We start from the raw sequence: 17,453 nt of genomic DNA, 5'->3' as shown, positions 1-17,453 counted from the left end.
GAGGAAGGATGACTTCTACCTGCAAGAATATTTGCATTGGGAGCATGGTGGGATCTTACTGCAAAGTTCCCTATAATGCTCTTTTCATCCTTAGGAACACAAAAAAATCCTAAGGGTGGAAGTACTTAACTCGAGACTTGGGCTAGGAACACGTGATGCTCCACCCAGGTTAATTAAGGATTGGATGTGTATGTAGGCCTGTATGATCAAGAACTATCTTAACTGGCCACATGCCCTGGATATGGGACAAGGTAAGCTTGAACCCGGCTATTCCATACGTGAAAAGACAACCGCGCACTGGGCGTGGGAGATGGTGGGAGTAGCGTGTACCCTCCTGGCTAGAGGCTGGATGGAGGAGTACTGTGCTCCCGGGTAGCGCGGACCGGTTCGCGTTGTGGAGGATCTGTGGGAACGGTTGACATATGCAAGGGTTAAGTGCTACATATGTCGTGTGGTTAGAGATCCTCAGCTGAGTAAATCAATTCGGATCGCTGTTATATCCCTGGATAGTCGAGACTTGATCACTGACATGCAACCTTGGTCAGGATGTAAACATTATGCATAAAAATGATGTTGTATTGATGAGATGGTGAAATTAGACTAGGTGCAACCAGAGTCTATTAATATTTAATCTGGCGTTAAGATATTGAAAGTAAGGACTCACTTTAGTAAACTATTTCTGCAAAAGTATCTAAGTTGATTCTTTCTAAAATCCTCTCCTTGATTCCTAAATCTAGCATATCCTTGAGAGTCTTTTTCCTTAGTCGGGTAAGACTTGCGAAAGTACACTTCGTACTCAGGGCTTTGTCCCATGTTGTTTTAGGTGAAGAGCCTGCGGAGCTTTGCTACTTTTGTGCAAAGGTGGTTCCCCAGCAGGAGGAAGAACCGAAATAGAAGTGTGTTGCTGTGGATGGTGCTAAGTGCTGGTGGGCTCGGCCTTCTTATAAGTCTAAGTACCTCTTCTATACTTCTTATTGAGGATGGTCACTTGAGCTAGCATATATTTCAAAACTACAAATAATTTATAACATTTCAAAGTTTATGCTTTGAACCAATTTTTTAATCACTCTGATCATGTACAATGTAAACTTCATGTAACTTGTAAAATTTGGTAATAAGATTTCCGCTGCAAATTGTTGGTGTGTGATTTGTGTTTACTTAATCCTGCGGTTCTAGTTGTAAGTGGTTTATCCGAGGTCCTTGGGGCACTTGGACAGATCCTGTTAAGTTATCTGGTGCACATGCATAGCCGTCTGAGGTCTTTGAGATAAGGGCAGGTGCATGTGGGCCCAATAACTTGGGAGGTTCTGCCACAGCTGGTATCGGAGCAGGATTAAGTATAATACGGTCACATACGTATTTTAAAAACAAAGTTTTGGTTTTAGAAAACCTATTTTCAAGTAAACACATTGTTTGGCTTTGAAAAACTATAATGCTAGCGACATCCTCTGTTAAGCCCTAAACTAAGGACTATTAGGTGGCTTAGTTAAAAACCACTAACCCACAACCGGGGGTATTGCATACATGTGTATTTTTATTTTTGAGGCCATTTGATTGTGAATGAATCGACGCTCAAGGTAAGGTGAGATGTGCGAGCATGACCGAACAAACGTCGGTCTATGGGAGTGCTTAATTGTGGTGCTTGATTATATACATGTTCCACATATGTATATATGAAGGCTGCGATGTGGAGTATTTAATTTTCTGGGAATTCAGTACCCCATGGATGTGTATGGGTATACAAACATGGGAATACTGAGAAGTGTAATGTACTCGCAATGACGCACCTACGCTCAGGTAAGAAGGTGAGTTACCATAATGAGTTGCCCTATGGTTAAAGTGTGGCAACGGCGCCTATGCGTGGCTCGGCGCTTAATGATGAGCTGGCCTCCATATAGCAATATATGGAGTATAAACTATGATAAACTATCATGTGTGAACTGCATCATTGGAAAATGGGTTGTGATGGATTTTTCTGCAGGTACACTAACTTCGAAAACGTATGTGTAGCTGACGATTAGCAAAATACTGAGAGAGAACGTATGCCACCGATATAGAACACTATGGCCACATTATGTTGGCAAAATCAGTGAGGACGAATAAGACGAGCATGCATCCTGATTGTTGCATCATGTTTGTCACCTATACACCTAAAATGCTTCTCTCACCTTTATTCTAATAACCGGTGATTGTAGATAATGTGGTGTAATGTTGTATTGTGAACTTCGATGAAATAGCTGTCCTCTGTTCTTTAGGTAATATATTTAGATGTTATATGTGTTTGGTCTGGTACCCGATGTGCCGATAGAAGGTTGGTAATTTGTTTGCCTAAACCGAAAATTAGGCCATGTTCTTAGTTGGTGAACCATGATCCAAATTTGAATTTTCCATTATCACTCCATGACCAAACTCATGCAAATAAATGCTTAGGTAATTTCTTTGCTGAACCTAAAGTGTACTCGGGCTTAAAATGAGAATCTTGAGTCATATTTCCATCCTAGATCACGTCCTTATTCGATTGGCGTAAGTTGATGTCTCTAATCCAGTTTGTCTGTTCTTAAGGATCGCCATGTTGCTTTATCAACCTAATCTAGGAAAGACATGTCTCATCATTTCTTGAATTTGATGTCTTTGGTTCCCCATATCTGTTGAAGGCATACCAACTTCATCTTATGATTGTTTTCCCTCCGTATCTAAGCAGATACTGATCCTTGACCTTGTGATCTCTGTGATGGGCATAGAAATATGCTCGGGGCTGAATTAACAGTCTCCCATCGTACTCCTTTCATTAACAAGTCTAGTTATGGCCATACCTTGTTCGTTTCATCGGGCCATGATCTATTTGACTCTCTACTTGTAACCGTTTTGATAGGTAGAGTCTTTTCGTATATTGCCATCCTTGCCTAGTCTATTGGTGCCGCGCGAGATTTCTTATTGGTTATGTCTGGTATTGGCGTTATGACTAAAATTGATGATACCGTGACGAAATCGGGGGCCTTCTGTGTGTGCGCACACACGGTTGTGCTGCTCGGCACACACTAGTATCATAGTTGGTAGTCATAATCCATTATGAGATTATATCAATATGTTATCTCTGCACGAATTGTTCTTACCACGTGAGATTCATTATTGGTGCCAGTTTTGTAATGGTGTCATGGTTAAGGACTTATGGTACCGCGGCAAAACTGAGGGCCTCCTGTGAATGCGCACACAGGATTTTGCTGCTTGGCGCATGCCAGTACCAAGGTCTCTGGTCATGATCCATTGTGGAACTACACTGATGTGTTATCTCCCGTAGATCTCTTCCTTGAAACAATTTCTATGTTGTTTGTCAAGTGATCAAGCAACGTCCATCATCTCAGTTGGATCAAAAGGGGCATACCACTTTTAGGTGTGGTCTCTTTTTTTGATCTTGGTAGTGACTACTTATAGAAGTTCCCTTTACATCCTTTGTGTAAAGGTGAAGCCTTGGAGCTTTTTAGTGTTGAGAGACAACTGATTAGCTCTCAAAGTGGAGATTTGTTTCCCCTGCTGCTAAGATGCAGGAGTTTGTTCATTCACTCTCTTATTAATCCCTATATTCCTTAACCAAGTGGATAATTCATCTCGCATGAAGAAACGGAAGAACAACCTGACCAAATGAATTTCTACCCAAATACATGATCTCCTATTAGCAAATGTGAACTCTCAACCCTTGGCTTACCGATGGTACTGAGAGGACCTGCTCAATGTCAAAAGTAGTTCAACAAGTTGGTTTTACTAACTTGTAACTGCCCAATGAACAAAGGTTGAGTTTAGAGATCGTTTTATCGAGTTGTCTAAACTCACTTTTGTATAACCCCTTTAAAGGAAGTACTTATAAGAATCAAGATTAAGTCGCTAATGATCCCCTAATTATCGTTCTAGCCATACCTCGATCGCCTCACGTGTGCTTTTCCAGCATGTGAGATCAAGTCGAGCCATGCCTAGTGCTTGATAACATGGATTAGACACAAAGTCTGCATCTACAGATTCCTTCGCTGGTGATTTTTCAAGTCTTTATCATTTTTCTTGGACTTGGATTCTCTGGCTAACACGAGCTAACTGTGATGTTATACGACATTCACACACGTCTTATGTGCTATGAATTTCCAGTGACCACTTGTTGGTAAACCTCTTTCTGTATGTTTTACCCAAGAGGTTGCATCTGATTCTGTTTGGGTAAAATCGCGTATTTGCCGCTCTCTCAACAGACTTAGATAGTACAGTGTCATCAGAAAAAGCAAACTGCACACATGGGACCTTATGTGTTCTTCTGGCAGACATCGTCTCCATTGGTAGACATCTCTAAAATTAGCTTAAGGCGATATATTTTATGTTCACTAAAGAAACCCCATCCTGAGGCACTCGTCTTTGCTTGGAGTTGTCTTATGGTTATCGCTAATATGGACATGGGTTACATGCTTCTCTACTTTTAAAAGTCTTTCGCTCCGAATCTCGGGATGAGATTCTTTTAAGGTGGAGGGTTGTAACACCCCTGGTGTTTATATTCTGCTCGACAACGAGTATGGATTTAAGCACGTAATATCAGTGGATAAAACGGATGCTAAATTTTAATCATCTTTGTCTATCGCGATTTTAATATCACATCTGTTTCGTCTGTCGCGAGTTCGGCATCGTCTTTATCTATCCGGGCTCATCCTAAACTTTCGTGATGTTTGGAACATCGTTGTTCCAAAAATCGGTGTGTCCGGTGATTATTTAAAATCATCACTCGCGCGAATACGAACTCGGAGGCCCGACCCACTCTGATGATTTTATCTCCAAACGAATTTATTTGAACTCAACGACAAAAGTTTAATGTAAAATTTAATCGGATCACACTCGGAATCCAAGGAAAACCAGACGAAGTTTGTCTGATTTCAATTACTCTAACACCGATTAAAATATGGTGACCAAAACCATTTTAATTTAGGGCCTGTTTGGTTCACTACCTCAGTTGCCACATTTTGCCTAACTTTTCTGCCTAAGGTTAGTTATTCAATTCGAACGACTAACCTTAGGCAAAGTGTAACACATTTAGCCACAAACTAAACAGGCCCTTAATTCCCTTATAACTTTCCGAATTCTAGCCTTAACCCCCGCTAATATTTACGTTTGTATTTAAACTCGTGAGTGCAAAAATAAAAGAAATGAAAATATTTTCTCCCTCCCGCTGTTCTCTCTCTACCCTTGAATTTTTCCAGTTGCTCTCGCTCTCTCAGATTTTTTTGGCCGCGCCGCTCAAGCACCTCAGAAAAATCCCAGCCGTCTCCATCTGCTGTCACCGGCTCACCGCCCCTCTCAGATTTTTCTGCTCGCGCTGACCGGGATATTTCCTGAAGCCGTTCACGTCCTTATCTTCCCCAGCCGCTTCTCCTCCGGCCACGCGCAGCGCACCCAGTTTTTCTTCTCCTCCTTGCCAAGCTCCCACGGCGCCCAGCCCCTGTGCCGAGGCCTCCCAACACTCTCTCCCTCGACCGGCGCTCTGCCCAATCCCCAAACTCGTCGCGCCCCTGCTCTCCAGGTTGGCCGCACGCCCATCTTACTACCGTGCTCGCCCAGCTCAGATCTCTTCGTGCCGGCGCTCTTCCCTGCCATGGCCGCCCCCCCTCAGCTCGCCTCCCTCAAGCACGCCGCGCTCCTCCCTGCTCGACCATGGAAGCCGCACCGTCGACCTCGCCTGAACCCCCTCTGCCGCGTCCCTCTCCCTGACTTCCGAGCTTCAGTCATGGTGTACGGTGGGATGGGGCTCAGGTACATGTACCCCTGCATCACCATGGGGAGATCACCAGGGCCTCTGGTGCCATCGGTCTCTTCTACGGCGCACACCTTATCTTCTCCCTCTAGACCCAACTCTCCACCGGCCGTGCTTGCCTGCACTGCTCATGGCCGGTATGCGTTCGCGCCCGCACAGAGCATCTGGAGTTCTGGCACGACGAACGGGGGAATGAAGCAGCCAGCATCGCTCGCCCAAATCCGGGGAGCACTTGATGTCCGGCCGTCACATCCCCGATCACCTTTTGGTTTTCCTCTCTTCGCCTCGGTGTCCATGTCCAAGCGCACTCGCCTCGGCCAGCAATGGTGCCGAGTTCCTTCTGTCCATGCTGCACGTTTCCATCATTCCCGTCGCGCCCAGGATCGTTTTGTATGCGTGTCGTTTTCCTGGCTCTCCTCACGCCGATGGTCGCTGCTCCCCATCGTGCCGAGCTCCCCACTGTCGTGCGTCGCTACGGGCTTGCTATCGGACGCGGCTGTCTCCGTCACTTGCTTCAGCTCGCTAGCCCTGCAGCTCTTTACGCCACCATCTTGTATCGTTGTCGATCCTACCATCGAACGTCGTGCGTGGCGTCATCATCATCCTTGTCCACTCATTTAGGTTCTCGTCGTGCCATGGCCGCACGGGAAGGCTGGCCGGGGTTGGCCATGGTGGTCGGGCACTGCTATTTTTGTGTGCCATGCTATGGCCGCACCAAGTTCCATGGTGTTGTACAGTGGCTGTCCCCGTCTCCTTTGTCGTGCATTTTCGACTTCAAGCACTGCTTGCAGCATCGTTGATGTCGCGCTTTCTTTAGACTTGACGCGTCAAACTCCTTCCCGTCGCGCCTCGTGTGCCACTTGTCCGGCTAAATGTGAGACTCGGCCGTCGACGCACTGTCCGTCTCTTGGGATTCGATGTCGTCCTCGCTTCAGCCGCCAGATGTTCGATGAAACGCCTGACCCTCGGAACTGTCATTATTCCAACGGCCTTGTCGCGTCTTGCGTCCCCACTGGTGATACTTGCAGTCCTCGCTCTGTTTAATTTCTTATCAGACGCCGATGTGGCTAGCTGTGGATTTATGTATGTGTGTGTGTTTGCGTGAAGGTCCCTATTCGTTGTCCACCTGTGGCGCAATGAAAGGCTCGAACTGGGCATCATTGTCAATCTCGCGGTTTCAAGTCAGATTTAGGTAATAGTAGCCAATTTGTTACTTCTGCTTTTGGTCGGATGAATTTAGTTAAACATATTAGTTGTGCAACGTATAATTAAATTGGTTCTTCGTATCTGATGTGGTCAGTCTAGTCATATGTGATATTGTTGTTTGTCTAGTGTACTGTATGAACTAATTAGCGTAGTGGGTTAGAAAGCTATAAATGATTTCTATCTGTAGTCTTGAATTTAATTATCTTGGAAACGTGAGCCTAATTTTTGTTAATTGTTTGGTATAGGCTAAAGTATGGAACTTATACTTAGGGTGTTGTTGCCTGATGTATGAGTTAAATTCGGTTAAGTAGGAAGGACGTGAGTGTTAGTATGTATATTTTATTATTTTGTGATTATTGCGCTTAGTCGTATGTCGATAACTAGTGTTTCCGTATGAAATAGTACAACGCCTTGCTGCTAGGTGTTTAATTCGCGAACATGTAGTAATATTTAGTCTCATACTATTCTTGTTTATATGCATTCATGTGCATTATGCAAATCATTTAGGTACGTTTGTTGATCACGTGATGCGGAAGACGACCCCAGGATAATGCAGAGAGTGAACATCTCCGCAAGACGACGTCGTCAGTCGGACGAACCTGAAGATGGATAATTTGACGAATGTCAAGATAAAAGATGGTCGTCAAGCAGACATCGTCTAACAACACTAACCTAGTGTTTATCCCAGGCAAGCCCCGTTGCATGCAACCCCTTCCTTGTGTTTTTAAATTATTTTTACACACTTTAAGTCTACTAAATGTGCATTAGGTTTATAGGAGTTGCTTGGAAACCCTTTGATGCATTGGCTACCTTGAAATACATTTCTTTTATAGATACTTCTGGTGAAGTATCAAAATATGATTTACAAAAAAATGCTTAGCCCTGCTTATAAGCAGATAGAGTTTGTCCTTTGCACTTATGCCTAGCTCAGGTTTATCCTGAGGAAGCATGACTTCTACCTGCAAGAATATTTTCATTGGGAGCATGGTGGGATCTTACTGCAAAGTTCCCTATAATGCTCTTTTCATCCTTAGGAACACAAAACAATCCTAAGGGTGGAAGTACTTAACTCGAGACTTGGGCTAGGAACAGGTGATGCTCCACCCAGGTTAATTAAGGATTGGATGTGTATGTAGGCTTGTATGATCAAGAACTATCTTAAATGGCCACATGCCCTAGATATGGGACAGGATAAGCTTGAACCCGGCTATTCCATACGTGAAAATACAACCGTGCACTGGGCGTGGGAGATGGTGGGAGTAGTGTGTACCCTCCTGGCTAGATGGATAGAGGAGTATTGTGCTCCCGGGTAGCGCGGACTGGTTCACGTTGTGGAGGATCTGTGGGAACGGATGACATATACAAGGGTTAAGTGCTACATATGTCGTGTGGTTAGAGATCCTCAGCTGAGTAAATCGATTTGGATCGCCGTTATATCCCCGGATAGTGGATACTTGATCACTGACCTGCAACCATGGTCAGGATGTAAACATTATGCATAAAAATGATGTTGTATTGATGAGATGGTGAAATTAGACTAGGTGCAACCAGATTCTATTAATATTTAATCTGGCGTTAAAATATTGAAAGTAAGGACTCACTTTAGTAAGCTATTTCTGCAAAAAGTATCTAAGTTGATTCTTGCTAAAAGCCTCTCCTTGATTCCTAAATCCCGCATATCTTGAGAGTCTTTTTCCTTAGTCGGGTAAGACTTGCAAAAGTACACTTCGTACTCAGGGCTTTGTCCCATGTTGTTTTAGGTGAAGAGCCTGCAGAGCTTTGCTACTTTTGTGCAAAGGTGGTTCCCTAGTAGGAGGAAGAACCGAAATAGAAGTGTGTTGTTGTGGATGGTGCTAAGTGCCGGTGGGCTCGACCTTCTTATAAGTCTAAGTACCTCTTCTATACTTCTTATTGAGGATGGTCACTTGAGCTAGCATATATTTCAAAACTACAAATAATTTATAACATTTCAAAGTTTATGCTTTGAACCAAATTTTTTAATCACTCCGATCATGTACATTGTAAACTTCATGTAACTTGTAAAATTTGGTTATAAGATTTCCGCTGCAAATTGTTGGTGTGTGATTTGTGTTTACTTAATCCCGTGGTTCTGGTTGTAAGTGATTTATCCGAGGTCCTTGGGGCACTCGGACAGATCCTGTTAAGTTATCTGGTGCACATGCATAGTCGTCTGAGGTCTTTGAGACAAGGGCAGGTGCATGTGGGTCCAATAACTTGGGAGGTTCTGCCACATATAATTGAGACTTTTATGGCGTTGAGGAAGCGCAGGCCAGATAAGTAGTATTATTGCAATCTTTATGTTTAATGTATGCAACTTTCATGCTTAATTATTGAATGCCAAACTTTATATCTATATATTGAATTGTTTACCAAATTTACTATAAATTATATGTACATTAGATAGAATTCTACATGAAAATTTTGTTGCGGCACACTCTATATAAAAATCTTAGGTCTGCCACTGGAGCAGGACTTTGCCGAGTGCCCGACAAAAAGCACTCGGCAAAGCATCGAGCACTCGACAAAGGATCGGATTCCGGTAGTGAGCTCAACTTAGACGTGGTCATCAAGATTCTCCAACTCCAAAAGTTCCACGCAGCGCTGGAACAAGTTCATGTCGGAGGTGAGGATCATCAGCCGACTCCGGCCCTGGAACCTCGTGCTGCTCGTCGGGTGGTGCTTCGGCGGCGGCGGTGGCGACGACCTCCTGCTCGTCTACGAGCTGGTGCGCAAAGGCAGCGTGGATAGGCACCTGTACGACACAGACAAGAAGCTGGCGTGGGGGCGAGGACGCGAGGTACCAGATCGTGCTTGGCATCGGCTCCGCGCTGCTGTACCTGCACCAGGAGACGGAGTCGTGCGTCGTGCACCGCGACGTCAAGCCAAGCAACGTGATGCTGGACGCGTCGTTCGCCGCCAAGCTCGGGGACTTCGGGCTGGCGAGGGCGGTGGTCGAGGACGGCCGATGGTCACGGACGACGGCGGCGGCGGCGGGCACGACCGGGTACGTGGACCCGGAGTGCCTGAGCACTGGGCGGACGAGCGTGGGGTCCGACGTGTACAGTTTTGGCATCGTGCTCCTCGAGATCGCTTGTGGCCGGCCAGTGCCCCGTGGTGACGCTGTCGAACGGGAACACGCTCCACCTGGCGCACAGGGTCTGGGAGCTCCGTGAAACCGGGAGGGTTCTGGACGCGCGGCTGGGCGGGGACTACGACGTTCAGGGGATGGAGCGTGTTCTCGTCGTCGAGCTCTGGTGCGCGATGTTGGAACCGGACCGCCGACACATGGCGTGTCCATCGGGGCTGCCCGCACACACGGCGCGCCCACCCAGGCTGTCGGGCCGCGACACACGCGCCCGCACGTATAGCAGCGGGCTTTAGGTCTCTTGGGCCAACACTCCCCCCAAAAAGCTAGCCTTTTAAGGGTTGCACCCTCAACCATATAAACCATGCTTTCCCACCATCACCACACAATGTGTGACTATTCCCAACAATCTCCCCCTCACATATTGTGAGCCAAGATTTGTCTGAGAATGCACTGGGCCAACCTGCCTCTGATACCAATTCGCGCGCCCGGACCGGACCAGACCCAGAGGCCGGACATCAGGCATGCCCTCAATGTGCTGCGCCTCGACGCGCCGTTGCCAATCCTCCCGGCCAAGTTGTCGGCCGTCGCAACACGCCTTTAGCCTGTGGCGGCCGATGCGTCGTCGTTTGATTCTGCAGCCAGCAGTTGTGGCGCCGCGCCTAATACCAGTGCGGCCGGCTCCAATGGCCGCGGCGTGGCCGTTGAGATGGTTTGACTGAACTCACCTTAGGACCTGCCGATTCATCAGCAACATAATGGGTCGTCGCCCTGGACGTTAAGGCGGTCGTTACGGAGCACGAAGGGCGCTGACCTCCGCCTCTCCACAACTTGACGCTCGTCTTCTTCACAAGCTCCTCCACCTCGCCCTTCCTCCCCAACAACCACCCGCTGTACCGCAGGTGTAGTGTACCACGATCCATCGAAGCGGCACGGCCTGTTGCTGTGCGCTTGCCGGTAGGGCTGGACGAAATACTCGTGGCTCGATAACTCGCTCGACTCGGCTCGTTAGTAGCTCGGCTCGACTCGGCTCGTTTTAATTTTGTAGCGAGTCAAGCTAGCATTCTAGCTCGGTTCTCTAATGAGCCAGCTCGGGTTAGCTCGTGAGCTAGCTCGCGAGCCAAACGAGCCAAGCCACAACACAAGTTTGTCTAGTCGTTGGTGTCGTCTCATCTCTCATAGTCTTGTTTTCTCGTAGTTATGATCTATGATATGGACATGTGTAGACGTGCCATGTGCTTAAATATTTGTATTATTGCATGGCTACATACCTACATTGTATATTTAATATTTGATTATTGGTTATGATTTTGTGAACTTTGTTTCTAGCAGCATATGATATTAGTGTTGTGCGATGAAATGTTAAATGTTTGTGGAATGGATGATAAATTGCTTTATAATGATGCTTGTTGCTATCTTATTATAATAAGGGTTTGTAAATATGTAGGTTAATACATATTTGGTTATTTAATTTAATATTAAAAGTTAGAAGCTAGGACGATGATATGATAATAATATTATAAAAGTTTAGGGTTTGTAGTGTTAAACACTTAAAATATGATTTTTCGGTTATATATATATATATATATATATTTGTATTTAATCGTGTAGCTCGTGAGCCTAACGAGCTGGCTCGAACTTTCTAACGAGTCGAGCCGAGCCAGATGTTTAGCTTGTTAGTATAACGAGCTATAACGAGTTGAGCTGGCTCGATATCCACTGCCACTTAACGGGTTGGTGGCGTAATCGAGGATGCTCACGCGGTACGTGGCCGTGGCCTCTGGCAGACCACTGCCGTCGAGTGCGAGCGTGAGGTCGGCGGGCACGAACCCACGGTGGTCGGTGTCGTTCCCGTTGGGGTAGAGCCGTAGAGGGGCCCTGCCACCTGCGGCCGCCGACGGCGAAATAGCTAGTAGTGACCGCGCCTGCCGGGTTTGATCGCCTGCTAGCGAAGTGAATAGGCGTCCATCCGGCGCATGCATGCGTGGCTGCTGTTCGCCCGCCGCGCGACGTTGATGAAGCCGGAGACGAGACGCCGGCCCAACGACGACATTATTGGGCATTGGTGATGGATCGATGGATGAAACGGCTGCTAAGGGTATGTTTGTTTCAATTTATAGATTATATAATCTAGATTATAATTTAGACAGGTTATAATCTACATGTATATATTTGGTAGTCTAGATTATAAAAATATAGATTATTTACAAATACAAGGGTACCCTTATTTATTTATTCGATGTGAGGAAAAAAGATATCATATATTATAATTTCTATTTATATAACTATGGGTAGTGGGACTTTTGCCAAAAATAATCTCAAATAAGCTACTCTTGAGTAGATTATGAGATTATTATAATCTGAGTTTTAGATTATATAATCTAAAACCATAATCTAGGTATTTGTTTACTTACTGAATTATTTACACTAAATTATATAATTTAAAGAGATTATAATCCGAAACAAATAGGGTCTAACTCGCTACATCTTATAAACTGCCGCCACAGCATATCCCAGCTAGACACTTATAATGTGTTCGATTACAGGACAACGAAAGACAGCCCCAGAACCATACAACCTTATACTCCCTCCGTTTTTTTTTAGTTGTCGCTACCTAATAAATTGTCACATCTCATCACCCTTAGAGCTAGTTTAGGAGTTCAAAAACCGAAGAGGATTGGAGGGGCTAAAATCTCCTAGTTATTCAACTAATTCAAAATTAAATAAGCTAGGGATTTTAATCCCTCTAATTCCCTCCAGTTTGTGGCTCCTAAACTAGCCCTTAATTTATTGCTTAGAATTGTGGAAGCGGAGGAATGGACAAGAACATACATAGCTAGGAGAACTGGAGAAGCTAGCCCTTAATTTATTGCTTAGAATTGTGGAAGCGGAGGAATGGACAAGAACATACATAGCTAGGAGAACTGGAGAAGCTTGGTGTACTATCTTTAATGCAGTCACGTCAAACAAAACTTATATATATAGGTTTTAACACAGCTCACAAGTAGCAGTGATATAAGACTTTGAAGATAACATCTCCAGAGGAACTGTCATACGAACTCCCTTTAACTCTTGAATAGTGGTAGCTACTAAGCTTCACTAACCCAGCCGCAAGTTGTTTTTCCCCCACTCAGTAGTAGAACTCTTACCATTGTTGCTGCTTCCTCACCCCCCTTCACCGGTTGTACCTCCATCCAAGTTGCATATCTCAGAACCCAGAAATACAGCGTTATTTACAAACATCTCGTTTGCAAGAGAACGAACACGTACGGTTACGGAATCATGGAGTTATAGCCTCGAGGTACTGCTAGGAGGAAGGCGGGCGCATCAGAGTAGAGCACAGCTCTTATTCTACAGCAGGTAACTGCTGCTTGTTGGGGCTTTTGTTCAGAGTTCTGTGTATGGCCCTGATAGTGTTTGGAGTTGTCCTGCAGCAGCCACCGATAAGCACAGCCCCGTCTTTGCACCACTCGTTCACATAAGAAACAAAATCACCATCTGACACACCAGTGGATTCCTGCAACAAAATCACTATATTTAATTTCAAAATTTTAAAAGGATGGCTTGCATTTAACACTAGAACCTAAAACTATGGAAGAGATAAAACTGGGTGTTTCCCCTGTTGTTTTTTTCATGTTCTAAAGAAGATAGCTTCTATTATACGAATAGGCTTAAGTTTGCTCAATGAACCTACCACCCACTCCTTTTTTTCACCATCGTATCTTTCGCCACTGTTGGGATATATCAGAATGGGCTTGTCCGTGACCTGTGGTAACGCAACAAAAGTTATCCAGGTAAAAACATAACAGCAGCCTTCCCCATCTCCAACACAGTGATTCGTGCCAAGGTAAACCAAGAATGGAGACCATGGTATATGCACTCCGCAGGGATAAGTGGAACAGTCATCCATAACCGAGGGCGGGGCCAAACATGCGGTGAATACTGTGCAAAGTGTGGTGGATACTAGGGATACCTTTCGAATGGAGAGTATCAGTCCATGGATAAATCTTGGAGGTGTGCAGTTTATCCCGACCGCACCAACCTTTGCACACTTGTCAGCAATAGTAGTGCATTCGATTAACGAGTCACCGCTCACAATATGCACTCCATCTTTTGAGTTGAAGGAAAACCATGCAGGGATATTGATGTTGCACTCCTCGAGAAGTTCGACATACGCCTAAAAAAGACAAAGTTGCCAACAATCAGAAACTGTTTCCTAAGAATGGATAGAAATGCAAGGCAAAAGACTCGGATCGCAAAATAGTAGACCTCAGCTTCCAGTTTGTTGGGAATCGTTTCGAAAGCAATCAAATCGGGGCCTGCTTCCGCAAGAACCTGGAGCCTCCGCCGATGGAAATCTTTCAGGAACTCTTTCGTACCAGCTTCACCATAATCCCCACTATTTACAGCGAAAAACAAAAGTGAGTATCTGCCATAAGTTTGTGAAACCATAGTATGTGGCTATGTGCCGTTAAGTGGGTTGTAAATACCTGTACTCGGAGCCATCGGCAAGATAAGCTCCATAACTCCCTAAAGACGCTGCGACCAGAACCGGGTGCTGTATAGGAGTGGACTTCTCCAGATGTTCCTTCAAGAACATCTCACGAGCTTCCAGTGCAATCTCGACACTCTTTGTTAGTAAGTTTTCACTCTGTTCTTTTGAAAAACCCTTTGATTCAAACCCTTGAATAGTGGCCTGCAGTACCCAAGATGAGTGTCAGTATCATATTGACAAATGGGCACCACATGAAGCTGAAAAGTTGAGTGTTCAACCTGATACGATGCTGTGATTATAATGTTTGCGCCAGCTTCCAGATAGTCCATGTGGACCTGGTTCACCAAATATACATAAACGGTTATTTAATGTACCATGGCAATCTGAAAATGACTGTTTTCGTATGAAAAAAAATTGCTTAAACCAAAATACAAAAAATATGAGTTGTCGCTTAAGAAACTGCAGGCAGAACAAAGAAGGGATTTGAACAGTATGGTAACGACAGAAAATTGCTAATTCGGTTCTGTTAATATAGGGTCTGTTTTGTTCCTTTAGTCTATAGACTAAAGTTTACTCTAGAAAAGGATTAAAAGTATCTAGAACACATTAAATGACTCATAAGGCTAATATGCACCTTATCATTCTCCTGCCATTAATACAACTGAAATAAATGAGGAGCAAAAGGTGAAATTAATATGGTTTAGTCCCTTTTAGTCACCTAGGGACTAAGGGCCTGTACAACCCAATTGAATGAGGGGGCTCTTGAGGAGTCTTTAGGGGGCTAAATGGAAAAAAGTCAAGAGATAGGCTCTTCACCAAGAGCCCGTCTCTACACGGTATTCTATACATATTATGTCTTGACTGTATTTATTATTTAGGGGCTAAGAGTTGTATTATACGGTCTCTTAGCTGTCTCTTGTATTTAAAAAACCGTTCCAGAGGCTCAGGGTAGAGGCTCAGGGTTGTACATGCCCTAAAGCAGTTTAATCTCTGTTTTATTCCTAACTGAATAAGACTAAAAATGGAGAACAGGCCCATAATAGTATCCAGGCAGATGTTCCTGTCCGGCCTCCTCCGTAATGGATGGATTGAGCCAAACGTGAGTTCTGGTTTACGAAGGCCATAGTAAAGGACTCAGCTCAGTTGGGGATAAGTCTGGATAAGAAGACCGATCCAGGGCAAGCTCAGAATCATCAACTAGAATATATAAAAGTCATATTCCTGGACCGCCACCAAATTCAGTCGCTAGCATAAGCTTTTGTCCCTTGACGCATGAGCCAATTCAGCAGCAGGCATGGCCGCATGGGCCTTATTCGTTCAAATCTCCACAACATACCCATACGCATAGGAACACATGCTCCTGTCCTGTTCACGATGTCGTAGTAGCTGGTGCCTGGTGGGGACGCTCCCAGATATTCTTTTGCTGCAACGATATTTCATTCCAATACTCTCGGACCATGACAACAAAAAGAAAGCCTCCCCACTACTACCTTGCAGTAATAAACTAGTAGTACGTCTTAACAAGCAGTGACGCGTCGATCTCACCCCGTCAAGGTCTCGGCGGCTCGTCGTTTGTTACTCGCCTGTTCCGAATACAGAAGAAACAAAAGAAGGGTGGGTAAAAAAAAAAGGAGCAGCACGGCCGCATCGCCGCGTGCGCGCTTGGGTTCTCCCTCGCTCGAAGGACAGAGGGCGGAGATCCAGCAGACCGCCACGAAGTACCCGCCAACTTTCTAGTAGGGAGGAAGCGCGGAACGGCGGCCGAATGCGCGTCATACGAAGAGCAGGGTTTGAGGGGAGTGGTTTGCCTTGCGGATGAGGTGCGGGGAGGAGAGGAGGCACTTAGCGCTCCAGAGCGGGTCGTTGAGGTCGGCGCCGTTGGCCTCGAGCTCCGTGGCCAGCCCGCCGTCGAGGACGAGGCGTCCTCCGGCGGCGTCCACCCACCGCCGCACAGCCTCCTCCGCGCTGCCGGCCGCCGTCACCACCATCTTGTTCCGACCCCTGCTCCTGCTGCCACTGGTGGCTGGGCGGTGTGCAGAGCTAGGTTATTATTCGATCTGGAGGAATGTGGAGGGTTCAGAGGGTTCTAGATTTTGTTAGCGGAGAGCCGGAGAGGGTAGTGGGCGGCCTTTGCAGATGCAGGATGGGGGACGTCTTTATAAAATACAATATGTGATGTGAAACTGCAGTTGTTTGTAGAACGAAGTTTTAAATATAAGATGTTATAGAAAAATGAGATAGAAGATTTATTGGAGATAATTTAAACCTGTCTCTAATAATTTAAGTTGTCTGTAAAATATTGTTTTATATAGTGTACTGTTCATATAGTAGAGTTTAAAATAGACGTGGAATGAAAGGTGGATAGAAAGGTTATGTTTTAATGCACTAGAGATAATAGTTAGCTACTCAAATCAGCTGCAGACATACAAGCAGTCTAGCTAATATTTCAGCTAATAGCTACTTTTAGCAAATCAACTAATAGGTAGCCAACTATCTGTTAGTTAGCTAATTTACTAACAACTTTTTATCGAGCTAACTATTAGCTCTATTGCATTCACACATGATCGAAGTCTGTTGAAGATGGCCTAAGGCTATAGCCAGCAGATCATATATATGATTGTGCAAACCACTGTTTTGCATTATATAGATTGCACTATTTATATATAGAGTTTGAAATACGAGATATAGATAAGTTGTTCGCGCCATCTTTTAGGTCAGTTCAAAATGAGAAAATATCGTGCACAATAAAGCGATCTAGTGTATTCAATTAAAATCCAACTGTTAGTATTATTTGATATTTAATTCCTTCCCCTTTAAACCTAGCTCCTATTTATATTTAACTCATTCCATATGAAATAGTTGGATCTAGA

General features: G+C 45.0%; 1 protein-coding gene and 1 pseudogene across 1 annotated transcript; one reads left to right on the top strand and one right to left on the bottom strand.

The window, feature by feature from the left end:
• LOC103645061 (L-type lectin-domain containing receptor kinase IX.1-like) overlaps positions 1-12,935 on the top strand; it is a 63,504-nt pseudogene extending 50,569 nt beyond the window's left edge.
• Positions 12,936-13,050: 115 nt separating this feature from the next.
• On the bottom strand, positions 13,051-16,686 carry LOC541874 (homocysteine S-methyltransferase-2). The gene is made up of 7 exons (NM_001111542.2): positions 16,392-16,686; positions 14,862-14,918; positions 14,579-14,784; positions 14,358-14,487; positions 14,062-14,265; positions 13,783-13,854; positions 13,051-13,605 (listed from the first exon to the last, which is right to left on the bottom strand). The coding sequence occupies exons 1-7, from the start codon at positions 16,569-16,571 to the stop codon at positions 13,435-13,437; spliced, it is 1,020 nt and encodes a 339-aa protein (NP_001105012.1). The 5' UTR covers positions 16,572-16,686; the 3' UTR covers positions 13,051-13,434.
• Positions 16,687-17,453: the final 767 nt, after the last annotated feature.

This window comes from Zea mays, chromosome 1 (genome assembly GCF_902167145.1).
Source record: "Zea mays cultivar B73 chromosome 1, Zm-B73-REFERENCE-NAM-5.0, whole genome shotgun sequence".
Classification (NCBI taxonomy): Eukaryota; Viridiplantae; Streptophyta; class Magnoliopsida; order Poales; family Poaceae; genus Zea; species Zea mays.
The sequence above is the reverse complement of the archived record's forward strand: the minus strand, read 5'-3'. Positions and strand labels throughout refer to the sequence as shown.

Bases quoted from the DNA above. Each gene is read 5' to 3' on its own strand.
- LOC541874 (NM_001111542.2), bottom strand. From the start codon at position 16,571: ATGGTGGTGACGGCGGCCGGCAGCGCGGAGGAGGCTGTGCGGCGGTGG. The intron at 14,919-16,391 runs GCAAACCACTCC...TTGGTGAACCAG, and splicing joins CCCCGCACCTCATCCGCAAG to GTCCACATGGACTATCTGGA. The intron at 14,785-14,861 runs GTTGAACACTCA...TGGGTACTGCAG, and splicing joins TAATCACAGCATCGTATCAG to GCCACTATTCAAGGGTTTGA.